Source organism: Pygocentrus nattereri, chromosome 19, assembly GCF_015220715.1.
Source record: "Pygocentrus nattereri isolate fPygNat1 chromosome 19, fPygNat1.pri, whole genome shotgun sequence".
Classification (NCBI taxonomy): domain Eukaryota; kingdom Metazoa; phylum Chordata; class Actinopteri; order Characiformes; family Serrasalmidae; genus Pygocentrus; species Pygocentrus nattereri.
The window spans coordinates 9772489-9799533 of record NC_051229.1 but is presented as its reverse complement, the minus strand read 5'-3'; the positions used below and the strand labels follow the sequence as shown (position 1 = coordinate 9799533).

Genomic DNA, 27045 nt, shown 5'->3' with positions numbered 1-27045 from the left:
CTAACATTAGCTACTGCTACTGATTTTAAAAAGCCAAACAAAACTGAATCGCTGTAAACTTCATGTTAATATTGTGTCAGAGCGTCGCTGCTCTCCACCTTCAGTCCCAATTCTGAAATGCTTTAACCGGGCACGCTAACGTTATTCCTCCTAATAGACAGACACATGTTCAGCTCTGTCTCCTCTTTATTCACCACCCTCACTGTAATATTTTATCTGATGAGTTAGTTTCATCAACATTACCACACTAAAGTAATAAGAGGGGACAGTGGAAATCATGTTTGCAGCTTCTGGGATTTTAAAACGCTGTTAGAGGAAAAAAAAACACTCTTGTCAAGTCATTGTGTTCAGTGTTGCCTATGCTGCCTGTCATTGCACAAAACAATAGAAACAGTCGGGTACCACAGAAGTAAAGACGCTCTGGTGTTTATCTTCGTATCTAGCTAGGATGTTTCTGTAATACCGTTTTTTTTTTTTTATCTGGAGTTAGTGGATAAAGTTACAAGCTTATGACCTGTTGTTCTGTAATAGCTTCTATCCTAAATTCAGTCCTAACTATAGTTGTCATGTGACGAAGCAGATAAGATTTCAGACTTAAGAACTTTCTGTAAAAATAATTATAATAATAATGTTTATTTATATAGCACGTTTCATGCCGGTAGCAGCTCAAAGTGCTTTACAGACAGGTGATAATATTTATTTACAATCAGACGGAAATGGAAAAAAATCGAATTAGAAGATAAATACCACAAGTCATAGAGTTTTAGTTAAATGCTGACTTGGAGATACGTTTGTAAATGCTTCTTGAAAGTGAGCGCTGGGCTTGATTGTCTAATAAAAGGTGGACTTGAGTACCACAGTTTAGAAGCTTAATAGCTGAAAGGTCTCTCCATGTTTTCTGTATTTTACAGAGGGTAATGTGTTGTGTGTTGAGTTTATTGAACCTCTAAAAGTGAGTTAACTAAACTATCTTTTTTACTTTACAGTGAGCTCAAAATTGTAAGAAACAAGGTTATTTACCATTGAAACGTTATTTACAATAATGGGAAGAAAAGTACAGATGTCTGGAAAACTTAAAGTGGCTACAGTGTGTTGCTTTCTTTTAGTTTGGATCAGTGTCTTATTTAGATGTAGTTATCCTTGCAATGAATACGTTTCAGCTCTGTTCTCTGTGCCGTAGGTGAGGCATTGTGGCTGTCAGTGCAGAAGTGGCTTTAGAGAAGCAGTGGGCATTGCTAGAGTCTCTGTGTGGGCACAGTGCCAGGCTTTAGGCTCTGTGGGGATCCCTCGCATCTCGCAGACGACCTGGCTGCCAAGGAGACGTCTCTCTCTGTCTCTCCATTTTTACTCTCGCTTTTCTTTTTCCCATCATTGTTATTCTGCTGTTCCCTCTGGTCTCCAGCCATAACCGCATGACTTCACAGGTCCAGAGAGGGAGTGTAATCGAACGGTTCGTCTCCTGTCCCCTCCCATCCGCCTGTTGCTTTACAGACTTATCCTTTGACTAATTGGACTCGCCATGTTGCTTCCTGTGTGGAGCTGGATGAGGAGTGATCCCAGAGAGAGAAAGAAGAATCAAGGAAATTAGGTTTTAGTTTGGGCCGGTCTCGCTCTTGGACTCCTTCGAGACTTTCTGTCTCTCTGTCTTGCCAGAGAAATACTGAATGAGAGAGAAAAAAACCTACTTAATAATAAGTAATGCTAGTTTGTAATGTATATTGATCATGGATGTGGTCAAACTTGGTGTCCCTCATATTGTTGCTGTTCATATAGAAGCACCAAAATGCAGTCTTTACAGGAAAAGGCCAAAATATTCCTTACTTTTAATGTAAGTTAATGTAAAGAGGTTTAATTCTAACTAATTGTGGAGTGTTTCTGTTGGTCTTTACATCATGAAATTCTTGCTCAATGTAAAGTATAACTGCTGTGCCCAAACGATGGAGAAAAAAATTAGAGGTACTTGTGTTTTTTGGACAGTGGCAGTATATAAAGTGATATGTGCAATTAAGTCAAGAGACAAAGTGAAAAACCAGGAGTTTCCAAAACTGAAGCTTAAAAATGATTAACAGTTACAGAGATAAGGAGTCTTTTAACAATCACATGCAAGACTAGGAGACCAGCAAAACTGTCTTCATCAGATAAACAGCACTTCATCTTTGAAGGAGGAGAAAATCAAGCTCCACTCCTTAGATCTGGAAAAAAAAATCCTTAGAAAAGAAATAAATAAGAAGAATGTTTGTGCTAGAACACCGTGACTGTCTGAGATGAGGTTTATGGACTGATGAGCTTAAATATGTAATTATGATTACTTGAATAATGAGAACCAGAAATGTCACCAACTTTTAAGACTGAACTTCAGAGGTTTGGGCAAATATCCCTGCAGATTTCTTTGAAAAATTTAAAGTAAGTCTCCCAAAAAAGAATGGAAGCTGTGATAAAGGCAAAGAGTGGACACGGGGCATAGTGAACAACCTGGTAGTTCATTTAGTTGCGGAGCTAATTTTGTGTTATGTTTTTCTGTTTTTTTTCCCTCACATCAGAAATGAATAACTTGTAGTTAATGGTCATTTTGACTTGAAATTATATAAATGAAATTGTGGTCTCTGATATTTGTACAGTAGAAAGTGAAAAATCCCAGACAGGAAGTTGTGTACATTCTCCAGAGTCATCTTGATGCTGCCAGGGCTCCACACCACACACCTGCTGCTTAGCTATGGTGTCCCTGGAAACTACAGCATGATGGGAATGGACCCTGCTCCATCCTCTGCTGACCAGCTGCTGCGGCAGTGACGGGGACGTATGGCTGCTAGCGCTGGCATTTAAAGTCCCTCTGTGTTCGGTTAGTCACTGTGTTTTTCCCCTTTAAAAGGCTGGAATGATTTAGGCCATTGCAGCTGTCCCCACGCCATAAAGGCTGGACAGGCAAGCTGTGCACTTCAATAAGAGCAGCCATAAAGCACGGCTTCAGGCCCTTGCAATCCAGTCCAGGGCTGGATGATGTACTGTATGCTAATAAGGTGCGGTCAGACAGAGCAGGGGATGAAAGAGCGAAGAAAGGGATGGGATGGGGAAGGAATAAGGAGGAAATGGAAGAAATCAAGAATGAAGAGAGAGTAATAAAGTGGAGACAGTATCTTTCACAAGAAGCAGAAACTGAAGGCTGTTTTTTAAGAGCATAATGTTGGAGAAATAACACTAATTAAAGGGCCCTACATTTTTATTTCTCCTCCTGTGATCCATTTATAGCACTTTGTATTTTTGTGTATGAAAAACATTCAAAATTCATTTTATATTACCATTTTCAAACATTGTTTTTGTTACTCTTCCTTTTAAAGATGCATTTGACTACACTTTGTCCATTTTATCAGCTCCACTTAGAATATATGTGCACCTTGTAGTTCTACAGTTACAGATTGTAATCCATCTGTTTCTCTGGTATAATTTTGATGGTGGATTATTCTCAGCACTGTAGTGACACTGGTTTGGTGGCGGTGTGTTAGTGTGTGTTGCGCTGATCTGAGTGGATCAGACACAGCTGGAGTTTTTAAACACTGTGTCCACTTACTGTCTGCTCTGTTAGACACTCCTGTATTATTGGTAAAGTCAGAAACAGTAGTTCATCTGTTGCTTCACAGTTGGTGTTAGTCATGCTCTAGTACTTCATCAGTGGTCTCAGTTCGCTGCCCACAGGCCGCTGTTTGCTGAATTTTTTTTTTTTTTTCTTTATTAAGGGGTCAGTCAGTTAGGCTTATGTATAAAGTGTTGAACTGTTTAAATGGTTGAGTTTACATATCAAATGAAGTAAATACATATTTGGCACTCAGAGAACCGGGCTTCGATGCATGACCTTCATGGAGATGTATCTAATAGTTGGTTACTAGATGTTGGCTAATAGTTAATAGTCAACTGCATCAAAGTCCAGGACAGGTAACAAAGCTAACTCGACGAGGCTAAAGTTGGTTTCTTATTCAAACTTTCTGTTCCTTAATTAGAGCTGTAGAGCAGATATCCGCCTGGTAGTGAGGGTTCATTACAGTGGGAGCTCATTACAAAGAAAAACCGGAGAGCAAAGACACTCCTGACTATCCTCAAATTAGTATGAACTGAAAGCCAAGCATTTTTAGGCTTGTAACTTCAAAATGCTCCCTGGACAGAAGAGTGGAGTTTAACACCCACTATGGCCAAACGCCGCTGCTATACAAAGACTAATTTGGAGACTACTTGAATAGCATGATTTGATGAAAGTTCTTGGGGCATGCTTTGTGTTAAGGTGGGAGGTGGATCCAAAGAGTAAAAATAAATTGTTGCAGTTTTTGTAACTTTTACTTTTTTTTTTTCTACTGTTCTCTTTGGTTTGATTTCAGTCGCTTCGGTTTTAGTGCACATCAGATCTGCCAAACTACCAATCAGTGTTATCAATGTATACACATTGTTTTTTTGCGTTGCTCTGCCTCACATAAAGTGACTTCTCTACCATTAGTATAACATTAGCTACCCCATTAACAACAAGGCTCAGTGTTTGCTTGCAGTTGTTCTTTATAGTTGTGTACAGAATAAAACATAATACATTTCACCATTGTCCATAAATATGACCATGCCATCTCTGTTTTAGGTGGTTCAGCAGTTAGCTAGCTAGCTATAGGCCACGGGTGTAACGTTAGTGCTATGTGTTCAAATATTGGGCACGACATTATGATGAGCTACCTATCATAAAATAAAAGCCTGAGTTCTTGAATATCAGCCACATAATGTAATTAGATCTCTGAAATGACCATCTCCGCCATTGGAGACCAGTCCAGATGAGCAGATTGGTCTGTTTTCTTGCAGGAGTTGGGTGGGTGGTGTTCTCACATTCAAACGAGGAAAGCTAAACCCCACTGATCTGGCGTGCCACGTGCCCCTTCTCTAGCATTTGTTGGCACAGACACTCACCACTGATGCTTGTTTATGTTGCAGTTTGGCATTTTTGGAGCATTTCATTATGTACTGTTCCTCATTCACAAAGCAGTCCAGGCTGAAACACTCCTTATAACTTCAACATAAATGGGCGGGGCTAAACTACTGTGGGCTGAATAGGTTGAAATAATTTTATTTTTTCATTTATTTTTGTAATGACCACACAAATAATTAATCCATTCAAAACAGGCTGTTATGGCAGCTTAGTTTCTATAAATGGTCTGCATGGACTGGGAAATGAATGCTGTGTTTTATATTTTAGAAGTGTTAATATACTACATCAAAGTCTTTTATGTCCAAAAAAAGTTCACTTGCACTTCAGAGGGACCATAGAACGCAAACTTTTCCTGCATGTATCTTGTAGTATTTCAAAAAGTACCAATCAATCCCCAGTTCATTTCCTCTAGAAATGAAGCTGCACATTCAGCTTGCGTTGATATGGTTGTAATGTCACAGCCTAACAGCAGCAAGTTGGAAAATAAGATTATTAAAATGGGATTATTTATGTTATTTATTTACATTTTTGGGGGATAAAACTGCACAAATTTTATACAGGAGATTTTAAGGTAAAAAAAAAAATGAGTTAAAAGGACATATTCATTGAATTCATGGAAGTGGAGGCTTTTCTCTCTCACAAGAGGGAGAGATGCATCCATCAGGCTTATTATTCTTTTCAGTGCCTCACTTCATTTTGCCAGGCTCATGATCCAAACCCATGCAACCTCCCCCCTCCTCTCAGCATCATTAAAATGTCCCCCCATGGTCCTACTTCATGCATCAGTGCTTTCTTGTCCAGCCACACCAGAGAGTGCTCTCCATACGGTCAGTATGACTGTGGTTTGATTTAGTTCCAGAGCGGACTATTGTTGGACTTGCAAGGCCGCGCTGAACATTACTGAGGGCTTTGGCGACAGTTAACCCCTAAAAAACCTTGGTGGTAGTCCAAGATTTCCATTTCTCACATTGCTTACATATTAGTTTCATAGTCACCAAATAAGTGACCAAAAAGGCTAGTTTGGAACCATATATGCAACCAGACACATCCTATAACTGGAGATCAGTTTTTCACATTGCTGCGGAGTAATTTTGGTCCTGTCTTCTTTACAGAGTTCAGCTGGGGCCACACATTCTTCTGCAGTATTGTCCAGTAGAAAGCAGAGTTTATGATTCCATCAGTTATGAGAAGTTGCCCACATACTGAAGCAGCAAAGCGTTCCCACAACATCAGACTACCGTCAGCATGTTTCACTGCTGGTATGAAGTTCTTACTGTGGAATGACGTAACAGAATCCCTGTCTTTCAGAAAATTTCATTTTCAGCTCATCAATCTACAAGTCATTTCAGAAGACTTGAGGGTCATCAAGGTCATGACGTTTTTATGGCAAATGTGAGATGAACCTCTGTGTTCCTGTAAGTTAGCAGTAGTTTTTGCTTTGAAACTCCTATGGACAAGAATTTTGTCGAGCCTCTTTCTAATGGTAGAATCGTGAACGCTGACCTTATCTGAGGCAAACAAGATATATAGTTCCTTATTTATCTGGGTTCTTTTGTGACTTCCCAGATGTGTTGTTGTTGTGCCCTTGGAGGAGGAACTTTGGTAGGCCAATTAGACAGTTCATTTTGGAAAGATTCATGACTTTTCCTCTCTTTTTGGAAGTAATGGCTGTTGCTATAATCTCTGAGCCTTAGAAATGTATTTGTAAACCTTTCCAGACTGCGTTTTCAATACCTTTTTCATCTCAACTGCTTGTCGAGACCTTGTGCTGGAAAAGTTCTATTTAAGTCATGTTAAGATCCAACAGGGTTGGCAGTAATCAAGCCTGTGTGTATTTACCTTATTCGTCCTAGTTCTAACCAGTCCTTAGAGAGCCATTATAGAGCCTGCTGTATTCTTTTAACAGACAGTGATGGTAGCAGAGGAAAAAAGTAGGTATACATGTGAGGTTAATTGATTATGGCAGAGATAGTAAGCAACCTAAAAATAGCATGCTAGCATGATGAATTTACCATCTAACATTAGAGAATAGGCAGCATTGTAATTCCAGGGAAAGTGACAAATTATATAAATGATCTGGTGTGGCAGATGAATTTACAGGGCATGAATAAACAGTTGCCTTTAAATTACAGGCAGCTCATTTGACCAGCGAGCTATTGCGCATTGCCCCAGATACTTATATTTACTCTTCCCAGAGAACACAGTGAATGACTATATTCCTTAACTGCTGACAGTACCTCAGGTTAAGGAATGATATGAACTGTAGGGATGTCCTAAATTGTGCTCCATGTTTCTTTCAAGCATGGCTTGCATGTGTTTACTATTGTAAGCTTTAGAAACTCCTTCTACCTTTTGTCTTTGCATCTTTTTGGGGGTTGAAGTCTTAATTAGAAGGGTTAGACACCCAACCTCATATGATTCACACCCTGCTCTCATACACATATCCTACCTCATCTTCCCACACAGCCCCCTACTTCACCCCCCCAACCTTTCCCCATGATCAGATTTCTCCCATGAGACCTGAAGCAGAATTACAGCTCGGCATCTCAGGAATTGTTTGTCTTGGAGGGTTTCGATATAGCTGAGCAGCCATCTTAATTGCAGGCATATTGATGGAGAGATGGGGAACATATTACCTTCCATAATAACACCGCCCCCCATACACTCCCTAGCCCAGTCCACCTGTTAACCTCCTGACAAGGCCTGGGATTTGGAAAGGAGAGAAAGGGTTGGGTTTGGGTGGGTGCGTGTGTGCAGAGTGAGAACAGAAGCATAGGGATGTTTGTTATGTCTTGTTTCAAATTAGTCAGCTGGACAGATTCAGGATCTGAATAAAACACCTTTTTTCTTTGTTCCTCTTACTGTAGGCCCTGGTGGCCATTCGTCTGGCGGAATGGAAAGTGAATTGGTTATTTATGATTAATATAATTAAATAAAAACGTTTTGTCTGTGTAACTCTGTTATCAGATTAACTGACATGGTTGACTGTCTGTATATGAAATCTTGTGACTATATTGAGTTAGTGAGTAGTAAATGGGGGGGTGTGGGGGAGTTGAGGAGGAGGTGGGAGACGTGCTGTGAAGACAATTCAGTTTGCTTTGGTTTTGTAAATCGTACATATTTCCATCAAAATATATTTAGTCAATGTTTTGTATATAATGTATTCCATCAGCAAAGAAATTGCGTGGTTCAAGGGAGGGGCCCAAAAATATGGAAATGACAGAAATTGCATTTTATGGCTACAGGGAAAAGAGTTTAAATATGAACAAAAAATGTTTTCTCCTTTTACTTCGCTGCTAGTTAATTGTGTGGCCTAGAATCTTATTAACATTCCACTTGGTTAATCCCACGTCCAGACTTCCATTGATTACTTTTATAATGGTGGATAATTCAGCCAGTTTGCATTGTTGCTGATGTAATTACTAAATATTAAGCCTTAAGATGTAACCAGCATGGCATTTTATGGCGTTAAAGGGGAATTCCACGATAATTTAGCCACCGAGCGTTTTGACATCAGAAAGGTCTTAATTTCTTTTCTGAGTGTGTTAGGATCAAGGGATTGCAGTGTCTGCAATGCCATTTTAGCCATTTTATATACTGTTCAAAACCAAAAGTAAACCTATATTTTCAGAGTTTAGAATATGGTATTAAATGGTAAAACAGAAAAAACTTATTATTTCTCTTTCTTAGGATACTATTTTGACTTGATGCCCAGAATGTACCTCTCTTCTATGAATGGATTTGAAAAATCCATTGCAAAGTAATAGTGCTTTACAGCTGACTGATAATATTTTCTTCTTTGCCATATACAACAGAAAAGATATACATAAGATGACTGATATCTGACTCACGGCCTGTGTAGTCACGTTTTGAAGAAGAAGGACCGCAGGAGAACATCAAATTCCGAACCTTAGAGAAAACTTTCTGCATTCAGATTTTTGCCGCAACCTTGAAAACGACCCTTATATTGCAGGATACATTATGATCACCATATTATACATCTGAAACAGTTTTCCCCTTGTTCATTGAAACAAATGGAGCAGTTGCTGATTGCAAACTTACATGTGTAATACAAAACTTAGATGGGAGCTCTGAGGTCGATAGCAAGTGTCAAGTACAAAACTCTTTTTGGATTTGGATTTGAGCTCTAAAGCCCAGGCAAAGCTCCAGCAGCCAAGACCCAGCCTTTTAGCCCTAGAAGAGATGATCTTGGAAAGGGAGCTCTGAGGTCCTAGCCCAGTGTCCTCTAACAAATACCCATCCCCTTAGTATAATGACATTAAATTTGGATGGGGGGCTTTGAGGACCAAGCCCTGGATCTTATACCCAGACTATAGCCCTGTAGACCTGATGGAAGTTAAACTGGAATGGGAGCTTGAACGCCCAGGCAAGGGTCCAGTACCCAAGACCGCACCATTTAGTGTGTGAGTGAATCTGTCTGTCTGTCAGTCTGTCTGCCCTTTGATGGACTGGCGACCTTTCCAGGGTGTATCCTGCCTTCCACCCGATGACCACTGGATAGACTCCAGCACCCCCGCGACCCTGAAGGACAAGCGGCTTAGAAGGTGTGTGTGTGTGAGTTGTTGGCAATTTCAGTTGGTTGTTGGGTCTCCCATCACACAGTGCTCCCAAACTGGGTAAAGGCTAGCACATGCTTTTTAGAACTGCCACTAACAGAGCATCACAGCACAGCTCAACACACTTGGAGGAGAAAGCTAACGGCTAAATCTCTTATGTCAGACATCTAGCATTATAACAGATGCCTAGCATCATGGCTAGCATAGTGAAGAAAGAAATAAAATCATTTGCAGGCTTTTCCCACTTGTTACTCATTTGTTAATCGTCATCATCATCGTCGTTAACCATAATCCAGATAGGGTTGCGGTAGCAGTTGAGAGAGCAGAGAATCCCAGATGACCCTGTCCCCCGCAACTTCCTCCAGCTCATTCCCAGGGACCTCAAGCCGCTCCCAGGCCAACTTGGAGATGTAATCACTCCAGCGGGTCCTAGGACGACCCCGGGATCTTATCCCTAGGCCCTGCCTGGTACACCCCCACCGGGAGGCGTCCAGGGGGCATCTGAATCAGATGCCCGAACAATCTCAGCTGGCTCCTCTCACTGCAGAGGAGTAGCGGCTCTACTCGGAGCTCCTCCCGGATGACCGAGCTCCTCACCCTATCGAATAGAGTGTAGCCAGCCACCCTGCGAAGAAAGCCGCTTGTATTCACGATCTCATTCTTTCGCTTATTACCCACTGCTCATGACCATAGGTGAGGGTCGGGATGTAGACCGACTGGTAAACAGAGCTTTGCCTTATGGCTCAGCTCGCTCTTCACCACTACAGTCCGGTACAGTGACTGCATTACTGCTGCCGCCTGTCCCAGCCTGCGGCCAATCTCACAATCCCTCTTCCCATCACTCGTGAACAAGACCTGAGATACTTAAACTCCTCCACCTGGGGCAAGTCTTTTCCCCTTACCTGGAGTGGTCATTTGTTAATATAAAAACAAAAAATAATTCAGAAGCACGTTCATGAAGCTTGTGATGATACAGATTATGAACTTGAATGTAAATATAATTCCCATAACTCACTAAATGTAAATGACTGTCGTCGGAAGAAAGCCTTGTATCTACAAATCTACAAATATCTACAAAATAACTTCACAGGAGAAGGAAAAATACTTTTAATGTAAGTCAATAGTAACATTTTTTCAATGTCATTTTGGGCTGTTTCTTTTGATCCATTCACTATAAAATATATACACAATGTAAAGGGTAACAGGTATTGTCAAAAACGGAAAAATGACCACCTCCGTGTTTCTTCGCTCATTGTCCATTTTATCAGCTCCACTTACTGTATAGCTGCACTTTGTAGTTCTACAGTTACAGACTGTAGTCCATCTGTTTCTCTGATACTTTGTAGCCCCCTTTTACCCTGTTGCATCAGTGGTCTGGACCCCCATGGACCCTCACAGAGCAGGTACTGTTTGGGTGGTGGATCATTCTCAGCACTGCAATAACACTGGTGGTGGTGTGTTAGTGTGTGTTGTGCTGGTACAAGTGGATCAGATACAGTTTTTAAACACCTCAGTGTCACTGCGAATAGTCCACCAACCTAAAGTATCCAGGCAACAGCATCCTGTGACCACTAATTAAAGACTAGAGGATGACCAAATGGACAGTGAGTGTAGAAACAAGTCATAATTTTATGCCTGATTGGTGCAATTCTGTAATTCTAAAAATAACTAGTAATGTCTTTACAAGAAAGTAGAGAAAGTGAAAAAAATTAGTTGAGACCCCCTCCAAAAGAAAAAATAGATGAAATTAACTGTATTCATGATGTTGGTGAAGGGTACTGCTCTTGGTCCTGGCTGGTGTATGGGTGGTTTTACTGCGTCCTAAAAGCAGGTTATTTCAGCAGTGGAGCAGCCGCGTGCGCCTCATGTCTCTATGTGACCAATCTGAAACTTGAGCGCCTGGCGGGATTAAGGGGCTTTTTGGGGTGACGGGTGACCGGCGAGTGAAGCGCCCTAGTGTCTCGGACCAGCCCTTGTCCCCTCAGCCTGCTGACCGTGCTGACTGTGCAAAGGATTATGGACAGGGATGTTGCACGGCCGAAGTAGGTCAATAAGGAATAACAAATAAAAGAAAATTGTCAAGAAGAGCCAAACGCAGCCTTATTGTACCACAGTTAATTCAGTTATGAATAGATAAGTCAGTGAATTAAAGTTGACTTTTCATACGAACTTTGGGGCAGATGGGGATTATTAGTAGTAAGCTGCTGTCAGCACCTACTAGCACAGTGTCTCTTGGTAGTCTCAACTCCATCTGTGTTGAATTCCTCACTGGCATCTGGAAACAAAGCTGTCTCCAGCTGGAGGACAATGGAATGGACCATGATTAGTTCCATTCAAATGAAAGGGTCAAGGAAATATGTATATCAATGGCAGTGCTAAAATCTGCAGTTTGGGCTCTGAAGGATTAAAATATTGGAACAAAATTATTAAGCGTGATTAACTACAAAAAAAATTATCACGATTGTCTGCTCAAAGTTTAGCCTAAAGAAACATGTTTTAGCTATTCAAAGAGTAATTACACCCCACTATTTCCATCTAACCTCTGGCTCAACTTTGAAAAATACTCAGAAGTGGGAGGGGCAGTGATCTAGGTGTTTGGAGGTGGAGCTGCGAGGGGAAACCTGGTGGGCTGACCTGTTGTGTTTTTGTAGGTAACATTAGCTACCAGAAAATATGGAGAGTGACAGAATCAAACAGAACTTTTTGCACCTGAGAGGTCTCATGAGGTTGAAGACTTTTCCAATGCTGTCCCAATCTAGGACAGAGGAAGGCGTTTCTGATTGGGCAGCCACTTAAGAATTAACACAGTGCCAGAAAATGATTAACATTGAGCGAGAGAGGCGTCCAAATGGCAAAACATTCCCTAAAATCATGAAAGCTAACATAGCTTTTTTTTTTTCTTTTCCTTTTTCTTTTTAAAAATTTTTACATATTTTTTCCCCCCAATTTGGTCGTCTCCAATTCCAAACGAGTCCCCCAATCGCATGACACTATAAACTCTAGGAGGGTGAAGGCCAACACAGACTTCCTCTGGGATCTGTGAAGCCAGTCACGGCATCTTTTCAAACTGCTGCTCACGTAGCATCATTAGAGAGCCGAATGCGTTCGGAGGAAGGTGCCAACCGCCTAATCTGCTACGTCAGTTAACAGACACTTGTGCTAACTAGCATCGCGTTGGGTGATGGGGGGAGGGAGGGCGGGCGGCCATCCTACCCACCCAGACAGAGCAAGGCCAGTTGTGCTCTCTTGGACTCCTGGCTACAGATCGTGATCTGCTGATGATAGGGCCAACGCTTAGACGGTTGAACCACTTTGGAGCCCCCCAGCTAACGTACCTTCTAATTATCTTTTCAGCAGGTCCATATTCAGTAGAACCCAAATTGTTTTCTTAAATTATTGAATTCCGAATTAATAAAGTGGATTTCTTTAAACGTCGTCTAGTTTCATTCATTTTGACATCAAGCTACGATGATAACGTGGCTGTATTAGGACATTAGGTTACCATTTCTTTCTATACAGGTGCACTTTTGGGCACTGTACAAATCTGTCACCTGTTTAGAATGTTTGCAGTATTAGGTGGCTGAGGTATGTTAAAAATTAATGCAGGAAAAATGCTTACCCAACCTTAGCTGCTCTCTGGCATTACCAGTATCACAGCCTAGTTTAGATGCTGCCTGTTTGATTTCAAGCACAGAAATATAACAGGGAGACTGTATCATTCAAGCAGGTTGTTCACAGATGTGACCAAGTTGGAGTCATACACTGCCTCACTGTCATCCGGGGTTTGCCCTAAATCGTTATGTTCCCCAAGCTGTTCATAGCACTTAGCAGCAGCTGTATAGAGACTTGGAATAATCCTTACTCTAATTGGTCTGTCAGGTTAACTAATCATACGTTGAACATCATCGTTCTTGGGTACGAAGACATGTCACCTGTGCCTGTAGCAGTGTTGAACCAGAAGGGCGCTGCAGAGGCGGAAATGACCACAATAAAAATTTTAGTTTTACAGTTTGGAAAGATGTGTTCACATTTCAAGCACTTATTACAAAATAATACATTTCAGCTCTTCATGAAAAAAAGGACTTGGGGAGTAGTTATTGTTTAAAAAGCAGTGCATTTTGTTATAGCTATATTGGTGGACAAAATAAGCTTCATCAGAATGTATGTATATAAATGCTATTGTTATTATAATAATAATAATAATAATTATTATTATTCAATAAAATTTTCACCAACAGTGGCTGCATGATCCAACCACTGATCATCATTCTCTCATCCTCTTACTTTCAGTTAAACTGAACAGACTGCCAGCCCTGTTGAATCTGAACATCTCTTACATAGAACCTTTCCAGCTTCCTGAACTCTGGAAAAGAGAGCACATTTTTGAAATACATCAGTCTGGAACGTTTTACTGAGACATTTCTAAGGCTGTGAGACCAGAGTGAGAGCCATTCTCTCCAAACGTAGAAGACATGGAACAATGGTGAATCTTCCCAGAAGTGGCTGGCCTACCGAAATTCCTCCAATAGCACATAGATAAGGTCAGCGATTATTGTAATCTTTGGAAAGAGACTGGTCAAAAATGGTAACCATGGAAAAGTTGCAAGGGAAAAAAAGAAAACACTGCTAATAAACACCTTGATGAACCTCAGGTGTTCTGGAATAATATACTGTTGCTGATGTGTTGCAAGTGGAACTTTCTGGAACATGTGGGTCCTGTTAGATCTGGCATAGAGCTAACACAGCGTTCCTCTTTAAGAATCTCATTCCAACAGTCATATGGTATGGTAGTGTAAAGGTGTGATGATGTTATGCTGCTGCTGCTTAAGGGCCTGGGCGGCTTGCCATAATCAATGGAAATGAGAATTCTGCTCTTGAACGGAAAATCCTGCAGGAGAACGTTCGGTCATCAGTCTGTGATCTCCAGCAAAACGATAATCCGAAGCTCAAGAGCAAGTCCACCTCTGAATAAGGTCAAAAGAGAGAAAAATGAAGCTTTTGGAGAAGCCTAGACAAAATCCTAACTTGAACCTCATTGAGATGATGCAGGACCCTAAATGGGCAGTTCATGCTAGAAAGCCCTCCAGTGTGGCTGAATTAAAGCAACTCTACAATGAAGAGTGGGCCAAAATCCATCCACAGCTATGCAGAAGACTGATCTCCAGATTTTGGAAACGCATAGTTGCAGTTGTTGCTGCCAAAACTGGAAGGGCCAGTTAAATTTAGTTCCCCTTGTCTTTTATTACATTTTGTATTAAGAGCTGGGGTAAATATCAATATCACATTAATATCAGCCTACGCTTTAGTACAGTATCCTCTCTTCTCATCCAGAGTGGTTCTAATCATGTGTCTCACATGGACCTTGCATTAGACCTTAACATGTCCTAGAAGTAGAGGTTATGAACACAGAAGATTTGCTCTCTTGTGAAAAGAAGTCCAGTTTGATCCTGACCATATCAGAACTGTGAACATCCACTTGAATGACCATCTAACTTGTAATTTTCAAGAGCAAGAAGAGAGCCTCCCAAAAGCTAGGACTAGAGTTGTCACATCAACATGGTGGCTATCATAGTGCAATAAAATGAGACGTAAAAGTGGCTTTTTATGCTTGTTTAGATATGAATCACTTTACACTCACTAAATATGGGATAACTGGTAATTAAAGTCATTATGTGTAAGACTTTTGATCAGATTGTGTATTTTGATGTTTTTGGTGTTCTAAATAGTGAATTATCATAATCTGCATGTTCACAAATGAATGCACTAAACTAACCAAGCAGCTGTTGTTTGTGGGCCAAGAAATAAATCATATGCAAACACAAAAAATGTTTTTCTTGTACATGTGTGCATCTTAAATCAAATCTTCTGAGTCCATGTGTTAGTGGAAGTTGTGGTCAGTTATTTGTAGTCAGTTATTCTTGAGCTGTGACTATGTGGTGTCCAATATCCAACATTTCCCCACAACCCAAGGTCATCTGCCCAGCATCATCTGCCCAGCATCATCTTGTGAGCTGGGATTCAGGTTGGCAATCTTCAGCCAATATGTTGTCTTTATGCTGTTTTTTTGATTGATTACATTTAAAATCATGAACCTTGCCTTTAGGTAATAAGCTAGTTTCCCTCCTGCAGGAATCTGTGGGGAACCCTGAATTATTTGAGAGAAATGAAACTATCTGTATATTAAAAAAAAAAGGGCAGTGAAATACAAACCTTTTACACGATGCTTCTGTTTTTCATAGTGAAAATGACCATTTCTTCCACCTATTGACATACTTTTTAGAAGCATTGCATGCAGTGCTAAAATTTGCAACTTTTTATAGCAGCTCAAAATATTTACCTACAGCGCTAGTATGTACCATGTATTTATTTTTTTATGCTAACATAGCAGCTAAGCAAATACAAGCTCATATTTGAGGTGGTTTATGCAGTAAGGAGGGAGGTAGGGTAATAAGAGTTGGAGGATTTGAGCTCTGTTATCTTGAAAGCAGCAAAACACTCTTGGTTTTAACACTGTCTATTTGGCAATTTTATTGGAGTCATGAGTCTGAGGAACCAAGTAAGCAGCTCATCTCAGGGATTTGAAAATTGCTCTCGGGTGATTAAGAAGATTGGTAATTTATGAAAGCCTCTATTGGACCATCTTAAGAGGCTGTATAACCTCCCATTACAAGGCTGTAAATCTGGCCACCATCTTGACTCTGCGTAGCCCCCCTGCCTAGTATGCACTTGCCCCGCTAGCAGCCCTGTTGCTGATTTAATGCTGTGTTTATGTGAAACGGAAGCCTGCGCTGTAAAATGCCATTGTCCATTAAAATGCCGCTGTGAAGGTCTGCAGAGAGTGAATGGATCTAACGTACTCAGCATGTCTCTGCTGAAAGCATTTAGATTTACAGTCATGTTCTGACCTGTTCTAACTTTTCATTACAAGTATATAACATGATTTACTGGAGAACGTTCTTGTCACATAAATAAATCTTCATTTCTTAGTGTACATAGATGAGATGAAGGTCAAACAGTGGTAGATTTTGTTTCTTAGCTGCCTGTTCAGGACCTGTAAAAATCCCTTTTCTTCTTACAGCAGTGTATGAGGTGGGAATGTTTCTAGCAAAGTCCTGAATCTTTCACCTTTGATTCATCAGTAATGCTACACTTCTTGCATCTTCCATCCCCAGCCCATACAACGCTCAGGGTAGTAGTTGGAATATACAAAGCTGAAGCTGGCCTCTTACTCGCTGGCTTATTTGAATTTTTCATTCCACCTTAAGTTGTGTGTTGGTTATATACTGTTGGACTGGTTCCTTATGACATAAGAACTTGGTTCATCAGTTGTATTCTAGGTTAAGGTGGAACAAAAAATTTGAATTAGAAGATGGTCCATCAGTTATGTTCAGGCACCCTAGAGACTAACTGCACCATTTAAGGTGGAAAAGAAACTTGATTAAAAAACTAGTGAAAAGCCAGTTAATGTTCACAGATATGATTGACATAACAAGGTGAAACAAGAAAGAGAAACGTCACTCAATAGTCAGCCCGAGAGCAAAATGCCTTTTCAGGTATGCGCAACCTTCAGATGAGAGCTGCATTTGTAGTGATAGAGCTGTGAACAGTGTAAGGGGTGGGCTCAGAGGCTTAAACCTAAGATGTCCACTCTCTGTAGCACTGCACCTGCAGCAGTAGTCCACGAGTTCATGCAAACAGCCGTTTTGGATGTAGCAAACATGTTCATAAATAAATGTATTAAATCTTTATAGCAAGTAGGCTATTAAAGACACAACTAATTGTGCTTTGCCTGCCAAACAAGGTTGAGTGTACCTGTTTTCACTAAACATCACATAAAATCTCATATTTGGGTATGTTAGCATCTAGGATTTATTAATAATCTGTAGAATGCTTTCTTCACTCCATCCCCACAACGTTTTCTGTGTCAGTGGCTGCCATGCAACTTATCAGCATGATGGATCCACCCTGGCACGGTGTTCTTTTCATCGGATGCTGCTCTTGTTCTTCAGAGTTCAGTTTCTGTTCACTATGACTTGATTTCTGTGTTATCTAAGAGTTATGTTGCACACTTAAAATGTTGACATTTGTGATAAGATCACAGCTAAGGGTACTTTCTGGTGATCCTTTCATGTAGATGATCAGTAATCAAATAGATTAGATGTTGTAATCAATAACCAAATGTAGTAATGGCTAACAGACCATATTAATTTTCTCACAAAGGGTAGGCCTTAGTCTGTCTGCATAGAAGATTCTAGACACTGGACAAGCCCCTGGTTTCACAGAGAGGCCTGTGTGTATCTGCTGACCCGGTGAAGAGAGGGGCAAGTTGACCTTGAAAGGTAGAGCAGGCTGGTAAAAACCGGTTGAAACCAGTTTGGAGGAGTGAGCTCATCATGCGATGCCCAAATTGATAGATGAAGAGATGCACCTATTAGAGAATGAGCTAATAGAAAAATTTGGGAAGTAAGGTGGATATCAAATTACCCCAGATAAATGGTATATAAACTGTTGTTTGAATCACTGTATTTGCGCAGTTGGGTCTCGAGACCCTGAGCCACCTGATGCTGAAATAAAGAAGAAGCCTTTTTCCCTCTTCCCCAAACTCAGTGTCTGAAGACTCTTTCCTTTTTGACATCTTTTGAGAACTTGGGTTACAAAAAGACTCGTAAATGACGATAATTGCACTTTGCCAGATGAGGTTGAGATTGTCCCTTTTTGTGCTACATATTGTAAAAAGATGTCATATTAAGATGCTTTTAAAGAATTTGATTTTTATATAATTTTGATTCCCACGCGGACGGTTTAAGGTGTGACCCTGAGTGATTTATGAGTGTCTTGGCAGCTAATTCCATTCTAAAACAACGGGGAAGGACCTGCGCTCTGTCAGTCTGTCTTTGGAGAGTTGTTCTGGCCCAATGGCAATGGAAACACAGGCCTGGTGGTGAGCGCTGCGCGAATTAGTCAAAGTCAGTAAGTGCACACATACATATGCACATTAGTATCTGGCAGTAATCAGATGTAACTAAGGTTACTAATGCTGTTTTCAGTGTACACGTCTCTCTCTCTCTCTCTCTCTCTCTCTCTCTCTCTTGCAAGTTTGTGGCATGAGTTTGCCCTCCGAAATGCTGAAACTTTAGACTGGCACATTCTGCCTGCGGCTAGCTTCTCTCTCTCTCTCCAAAGTATCTCGCCTTTATTCGTGCACACAGTCTAGAAGCTGCTTTTATCCTATCATTCTTTCTTTCCACATTTCTTTCCCTTCTCTTAGCTGACTTTTTCTCATGTTCTTGCTTTTCTCCAAAGTATGTGCTAAATCTCTATTTATGAAAGGATTTGAATATTGTACATTTTATTTGAATATGTTTCCCACAGCATAAACACATTTCTTTGTCTGGGTCATTTGTCCAGTTGTTCACACTGTTCAGCATATAATACACTTCCCTCTGTAGTTGATCATGTGTGTGTGTACAGCTGTTCTCTGTGTGTGTTGTTTTTAGGCCCACTGTGACTGCACTACTGGGAGTCTCCACAGCATATGGACCAATACAGAATAATTAGCTTCTGTGTGTGTGTGTGTATTTGGGTGGGTGTGGGTGTGTGTATTTGGGTGGGTGGGTGGTTGGGTATGTGTGTCTATTTGGGTGGGTGGGTTTGTATGTGTGTGTATTTGGGTGTGTGTGTGTGCACATAGGGATGTGTGTGATATATAGTCTTGGTACAGTTGTATGCAGTGCAAAAGTTTTGAAACCCTTGGTCAAGATTAACAAGAACTTGACCCATTTCTGCAAATTGTAAAGCAGAGTTATTTATTTAGTCAGAAACTTTTGAAAACAAATTGACTTTAGGTCTGTTCTTAATTAGTCTCCCTTTGACTGACTTTTCTTGTAGCCAGTTAAAAGTAATTGATTTGGGCCTCCCACCTTTCCATCCAAAACACCTCTAATTCTTGCACATCATATTTTAAATCTACCACAGATTTTCATAACATTGAAGCATAATAATTTTCAATATACAACAATCTTTTGTTGAAGTAGTTCAAGGTTGAAGTTGATGAATCACCATTCACTATTTGTCTGTCTCATGGAAGAATTTTGGATTTGTGGATGCCAGGAGAAAGCTACCTACTGGAATGCATAGTGTCAACAGTAAAGTTTGGTAGTGGAAGGATATAATGCTTCCAACTTTGTGCCAAACCCTTTCCTGTTCCAGCATGATTGTGCACAAAGCAAGCTCCATAAAGACAGGGCTTGATGAGTTTGGTGTGGCCTGAATAGAGCTCTGACTTCAACTCTAATTTACACCTTCGGGATGTCAAAAAAAAAAAAAAAAAACTAAACTAAACAAACAAAAAAAAACCCTGAAGTTTCCAATTAACAACAATAAACAACAGTGTAAGACTTGATGAACCACCAAAACCGATCACCTTCAGTGCTTAAAGCTTTCGTTAAAGGGCTTCTGTCCATCCTTCCACTGTGGAAAGACAACACTATATTTCTGAAAGGATGTGTAGCTGGCAAAAAGTTGTTATGGAGAAAGGGAAATGGACAAAAATGAAGGAAATTTGCACATCAAACAAAGACCTCTACATCACTAAAAGCAGATCTGCTAAGAGGGAAAGATGGGAGGCTGTAATAAGCAATGGGCACATTAAAGCACTCAGTTTTTCTTTGAAGGCCTAAACTGTTTTGAGGGTTGCCCAGCGTATGCGCAGACATATGTTTGTATCACTGATTTGTGTTTGCATGTGTATGGGTGGGAGTATCGGGGGTGACGTTACACCAGTAATTAGTTTTTCTTGTATTGAAGTAGTGCATTATAGTTTGAATTCTCAGTTCGTGTTAGTTACTGTCTCAGGTTTTGCTAATTGTGGTCCTTAAATGTCTTTAAAAGAAGCACTTTAATTATGCTTGATGCATTTAACTACATTTTTTTTCTGTACTGATTATTTGTGACTGTCCCTGTATGCTGTGTTTGTGTGCTGTAGCATGCCTTTTAAAAAACAGGTACTGTTTGCCTTTTTTGGCTTTCTTTCGAAATAAATTGCTGAAAATTGCTATTGAGTTTTCTCTTGAATGTTTGGTGCAGATCTATATGAGTTTTAGAGAGTAACACAAGTATTGAGGAGTTAGATGTGTTGTAGATCATGTTTGTACGAGTGAGTACTGTAGTATGTGTGTTTGTATGTTCATTTTTGGAATATGTGTGGCTACTGTAATACGTATTTGTTTGCCTGTGTGTGTGTTGGCGTGAGGTGTTCGGTCTCAGTTTCTTTGCAGTTGCTGCTGTTTCTCCATCTGCTAACATGCCTTCAATCTGACATCAGTCGCCCAGGAGAGAACGCCATTGCGTGTGTGTGGGTGGGTGGGGGAAGTGGGGGGCATGGGAGCACAGCTGAGTAGACAGGTCACACCAACAGGCCGCCTATCAAGAAGAAGTTAGGGTGGGTGGGTGGGAGTTAAGCTAGTGATATTACTGAACAGGTTAACCAATTTGGAAAATCTATAACTGACATTAATAAGATTATATCCAGCATGTACTGCATAATGTAATCTGTACTTTCAGCAGTAAATTGTAAGCATATAACAATGTGTATCATCGTAAAACACTTTCTGTTCAATCGAGGGGAACTTTTAGAAAAATAAATACATAAAATTAAAATTTACATTTATTTTATGCAGATACTGACTAATTTGCCTTATGATTTGGTCATGTAAATTCAGATGGGAAAAAACTAAATATACTTTGCAGAATATATAAATAATATTCTGAATACTTGTATACATTGCGTACTGTACCAGTATATACCGGGATTCCGGTTCTGGTGCACCGTAGAATGGCCACACTGGTAAGAACTCTGCATAAACTCTGTTTTTATTGTCTTTTATTGTGCTGTTTCTTTGTGTTGTTGCACATACCACTTTTCAACATCCAGTCGTTGCTCAAGGCGGACTTTAACACAAACACATGCTCGGACACGCGTGGCTGGCTCTTCGCAACTTTTCTGCCTCTTTGTTTATTAACACACGTGCATCAATACCAAACAACGTCGTCACACCGGCCGGCTTCAACATCAGAACTCTGGACTCTGGTAAGGGAGAGAACTCTGGACTCTCAATGGGGAACAGCTATAGCGGTTCTAGCCAGTCACTGTTCTCCAGACATTGAACTCATAGCAGTCAAAATTTGACCCTTTTTTTGCCATGGGACATTAGTTCAGTCATTCTCACATCATTCAGTCAGTCTGCATCCCACCTCAGGCAGTCACGTGCATTGGAAGTTTTGTACGAGACCATTAATGGGCTTGAGAACGTCCACCCTGAGTCTGTTTTTATCACAGTTGGGGATTTTAACAGGGCAAACTTGAAGAACATTGGAAGTCACATGCATTGGAAGTTTTGTACGAGACCATTAATGGGCTTGAGAATGTCCACCCTGAGACTATTGGGGATTTTAACAGGGCAAACTTGAAGAAGGTTCTGCCCAAATACTACAAACACATTAAATTTCCCTCCCAAGGAGAACAGACTCTTGACCACTGCTAAACTGCTATCAAGGACCGTTACAAACTCCTCCCCCGCTCTTCCTTCAGCAAAGCTGATCACACCTCTGTTCTTCTCCTGCCCACATACAAACAAAGACTTAAACAGGAGAAACCAGTTCTCAGGTCAGTCTATCAGTGGAGTGAGAAGGCCATCTTCACACTTCAGGACTGTAAGATGTTCCATGATGTGGCTGGTGCAGACATCAATGAATACACAGACTCCATCACAAGCTACATCAATAAATGCACTGAAGACATTGTACCAAAAATCAGTGTCAGAACATTTCCTAACCACAAACCCTGGATCAATGCTGAGGTTCGAGCCAAACTAAGAGCTCGGGCTTCTGCCTACAACTCTGGTGACCCTGCTAGCTACAAGAAGGCCAGATATGATCTTCAGAGGACCATCAGGCTGGCCAAAAGGAGCTACAGGGACAGAATGGAATCTTGGCTCTGATCTCAGATGCATGTGGAGTGGCCTGCGCACCATCATTGATTACAAAGAAGGTGTGATCTGTGATAGGGGCTCTTCCTCCTCACTTGCAGATGAACTTAATGCTCATTATGCTCGTTGTTGGCAAGTAACACCTCACCTGCTGAGAAACTCCTAGTAGATGAGGAAAGCTGTGCTCTAGCCATTCACCTGAGGTGGTGGGATCCTTCAGGGCAGTTAACCCACACAAGGAACCCGGTCCTGATGGCATCCACAGCTGTGTACTTAAAGCATGTGCCAACCAGCTGGCTGAGGTTTTCACTGATGTCTTTAACTTCTCCTTAAGACTATCAGTGATTCTCAAGTGTTTCTCCTACACATCATCCTCACAGGCTGCATCACTGTCTGGTACAGTGGCTGCACCACCTACAACTGGAAGGCCCTTAAAGGAGTGGTGAGGATGGCCAAAGCCATCATAGGCAACAAACTACCAGCCTTACAGGACATCCAATCAGTCCCACTGCCTCAGGAAAATCAAAAAGATCAGGTCAGACAGCGTCACCGAGCACACAGCCTGTTCACCATCCTGCCATGAGGGTGGAAGGCAGTGCCATCGGATGGGAAGGCAGGATACACCCTGGTCGCCAGTCTATCGCAGGGCAGACAGACACTCACACACTCACACCCAGGGGCAGCTCAGCATGTCCAATTGGCCTGACTGCATGTCTTTGGGAGGAAACTCACACAGACACGGGGAGAACATGCAAACTCCACACAGAGAGGATCCCGGTCACCCGGCCGGGGAATTGAACCCAGGCCCTCCTCGCTGTGAGGCGACAGCGCTTCCCACTGCGCTCCCACTGAGACTCGTGTTATATAGATTCATTACACACACACGCAAACATTTTCCGAGCCGCTTCGCCCTCAGGGTCGCAGGGGGGGTGCTGGAGCCTGTCCCAGCAGTCATCGGGCGGAAGGCTTCATTACACACAGAATTATCTGTTTCAAACATTTATTTCTTTTAATGTTGATAATGGCCTACAGCCAATGAAAACCCAAACGTCAATATCGCAGAAAATTAGAATATTGTGAAAAAGTTCAATATTGTAGACTCATGGTGTGACACTCCAATCAGCTAATCAACACAAAACACCTGCAAAGGTTTCCTAAGCCTTTAAATGGTCCCTTATTCTGGTTCAGTAGGCTACACAATCATGGAGAAGGCTGCTGACTTGACAGTTGTCCAGAAGGTAGTCATTGTAACCTTCCACAAGGAGGGTTAGCCACAAAAGGTCATTGCTATAGAAGCTGGCTGATTGTTAAGAAAAGGTAATTCAAGAATTTGGGGGAGATTCACAAGCAGTGGACTGCTGCTGGAGTCAGTGCTTCAAGAGCCACCACACATAGACGTATCCAGGACATGGGCTACAATTGTCACATTCTTTGTATCGATCCACTCATGACCCAGAGACAACATCAGAAGCTTCTTACCTGGCCCAAGGAGAAAAAGGACTGGACTGTTGCTCAGCAGTCCAAAGTCCTGTTTTCACATGAAAGTAAAATTTGCATTTCATTTGGAAATCTAGGTCCCAGAGTCTAGAGGAAGAGTGGAGAGGTACACAATCCAAGCTGCTTGAGTGTGAAGTTTCCACAATCAGTGATGGTTTGGGGAGCCCTGTCTTCTTCTGCTGTTGGTCCACTGTTTATATCAAGTCCAAAGTCAGCACAGCTGGCTACCAGGACATTTTGGAGCACTTCATGCTTCCCTCTGCTGACAAGCTGCTGACTAGCAGATTTCATTTTCCAACCTGGTTTAATAACCACTGTATCACTGTGCTTGATTGGCCAGCAAACTTACCTGACCTAAACCCCTTAGAGAATCTATGGTGTATTGTCAAGAGGAAGATGAGACACCAGACTCAACAATGCTAGACAAGCTGAGGCTGCGATCAAAGCAAGCTGTACTTCCATAACACCAGAAATGTGCCACAGGCTGATCGCCTCCATGCCACGCCACATTGATGAAGCAATTCATGCAAAAGGTGCCCCAACCAAGTATTGAGTGCATGTACTGCATATACATACTTTTCAGTAGGCCAACATTTACGTATTAAAATTATTTTTTTAACTGGTCTTATATAATATTCAAATTTTCTTAGATACTGACTTTTGGGTTTTCATTGGCTATAGGCCATAATCATCAACATTGAATTAAATACTCTTGAAATAGGTAATTACACACTCCGTGTGTAATGATATTTGAGTCTCACTTTTTAAACTGAATTACTGAAATTAACTTTTCAGTGAAATTCTAATTTGAGATGCACCTGTATATCATATCACTACTATGGACAATAACACTTTAACACCAAGTTGCTTTAAAATGTGTATTCTCTAAGAATTATATTTTGTGTATATTTTCTCAACATTGTGTGTATATTTAATGTTTTTTTATTTTATTTTACTTTTTATTTACTTCCTGTAGCGTGATTACCTGAGCCTCACCACAAGCATATCAATGCATAAATGTCCTGACATGTTGTGCAAATGACAAATAAACTTGAAACTTGTATACTTCATACTGTACTGGTGTGTATGGTGGAGATATTACAATCAAAATAACTCCCCAGGAAACAAATCAGTGGAAAGACGTGCAAAGATATCTTACTTTAAAGCTAAAAATGCCAGATTGTGTTTTTGCTTCATTTTTCGGTAATTTCATTGGTGCAAGATTTACTTGCAAAGAAACGGACTCTCTCTGACTCTATTGATACACAATCCCTCTCTTTTCTTCTCTCTTTCCACAGATACGTATCAGTCCCTCTTCTCCTTCTCTCTGGGTCACCTAAGCTCTCTGTTTGAGAGCGGTTACACCTCCATCTCCGCTGCCGTCGACCCGCACATCTCTACCCTCTTCTCTGACCTCTCCCTCTTTATCCGGGACGCCTCCTCTAACGTCTCCGTAGAGGCTGCTGTCCACCGTTTCTATGACAACCTCTTCCCGCTTGTCCACACCCGCCTCATCAACCCGGGTTCAGCGGCAGCCATCACAGATGGCAACAACCTCTCTGACTGCCTGCGGATGACCCGGCAGGATGTAAACCCATTTGGGCGTCACGCCTTGGCGATGGCCAAAGAGCTGTCGGAGGCCCTGCGGGCGGCCAGGGCACTGAGCTGGGCTTTTTCAGTGGGCGAGGAGGTGATGAACGGGACGGAAGTGGCACCGCTGACGAAGGAGTGCACGCGAGCACTGGTGAAGATGCAGTACTGCCCGCACTGCCGCGGACTCACCCTCATACGGCCGTGTGGGGCTTATTGCCTCAACGTGATGCGTGGCTGTCTAGCCAGTCTGTCTGAGCTAGACATGCCATGGAGGCGCTACGTGGCCATCCTGGAGGATCTGACCCTAGCCGTGGCTGATGAACACAGCCTGGAACTTGCCCTGCTCGGGATCAGGGGTCAGGTCAACGAAGCCATTCTCTACGCCCAGCTTCACGGACCCACGCTGACTGCCACGGTGAGTAATAACTCATAAAAACCTGGCACATAAAAATTTTAAAGAACGAATTTACAAGACTGTACACACAAGCAATAACCTCTCATCAAATTCAAATCATAATAAAATCTTCTACTTCTACTATCTTCTACTGAACGCAAATGTGGTACAGAGTGAAGTTTTAGAATCTGTGTTTTTGCTACTTCTGATTGTTTCAATGAGCTGAAATGTCAAAGGTGTTTTGTAAGAGAGACACCACAGCTAATGTTAGCAGATTAAAAGCAATTAATGTAAAATTAAAGGAATGAAAGTTTTCTAATCAAACTATGATATAGAGCTGTTTTAAAGGCATTCAGATGACTCTGTGTGACTGGTTGGTCTCTTCCCAGCTGGAGCATTCCACACCAATCAAAGGAAAAATACATCTTCAGTGTCAGCAGTCGCATGCAAAACTGCCAGTTCTCTCTCTCTCTCTCTCTCTCTGTGTGGATATGTGTGTGTGTGTATATATATATATATATATATATATATATATATATATATATATGGGATGCTCTCCTCTCTGTTTTCTTTTTTTTCTCTTTGTTTCATCTGTCTTCTCCTGCTTCTCCTTCTTCTACTGTAGTTTTTCTTTTTTCTTCCCCTTCATCTCTCTTGCTTAATGTTCTCTTAAATGTTAAGGGGTACTCTCCCTTTTTTTATTGCTTCTGTCTTTCCTTCTTTCATTCTTTCTCTCTCTCTCTCTCTCTCTCTCTCTCTCTCTCTCTCTCTCTCGTCTCAGGCTCTTTCCATTTTTATCTTGTTTTTCTGTTGTCTCCTATGGTATATAAAGGACCGCAGTAAAGTGCATGATTATGTACTGTGTGCAGTTATATGGATGAGCGGAGCTGGAGAATGGATTATTCTTAGTTCACTGTTCTTTTAGGTTGGCTTTTCTGGTTGCCTAGTGCTGAAAGTTTCAGCCATTCTTTCTCTCTCTCTTTCTCAAATTCCCTTTTAACAAGTTATGTTGGTTCTGGAACCCAGTTTATTGTTTGAGACCATTCT

At 41.3% G+C, this 27045-nt stretch overlaps 1 protein-coding gene across 2 annotated transcripts in view; it reads left to right on the top strand.

The window, feature by feature from the left end:
* gpc5c (glypican 5c) overlaps positions 1-27045 on the top strand; it is a 306030-nt gene that overhangs the window by 46101 nt on the left and 232884 nt on the right. For both annotated transcript variants that reach the window (XM_017702515.2, XM_017702514.2), the window contains exon 3: positions 25310-26019. In XM_017702515.2, the coding sequence (XP_017558004.1) occupies positions 25310-26019 (710 nt within the window). The remainder of the gene's footprint in view (positions 1-25309; positions 26020-27045) is intronic.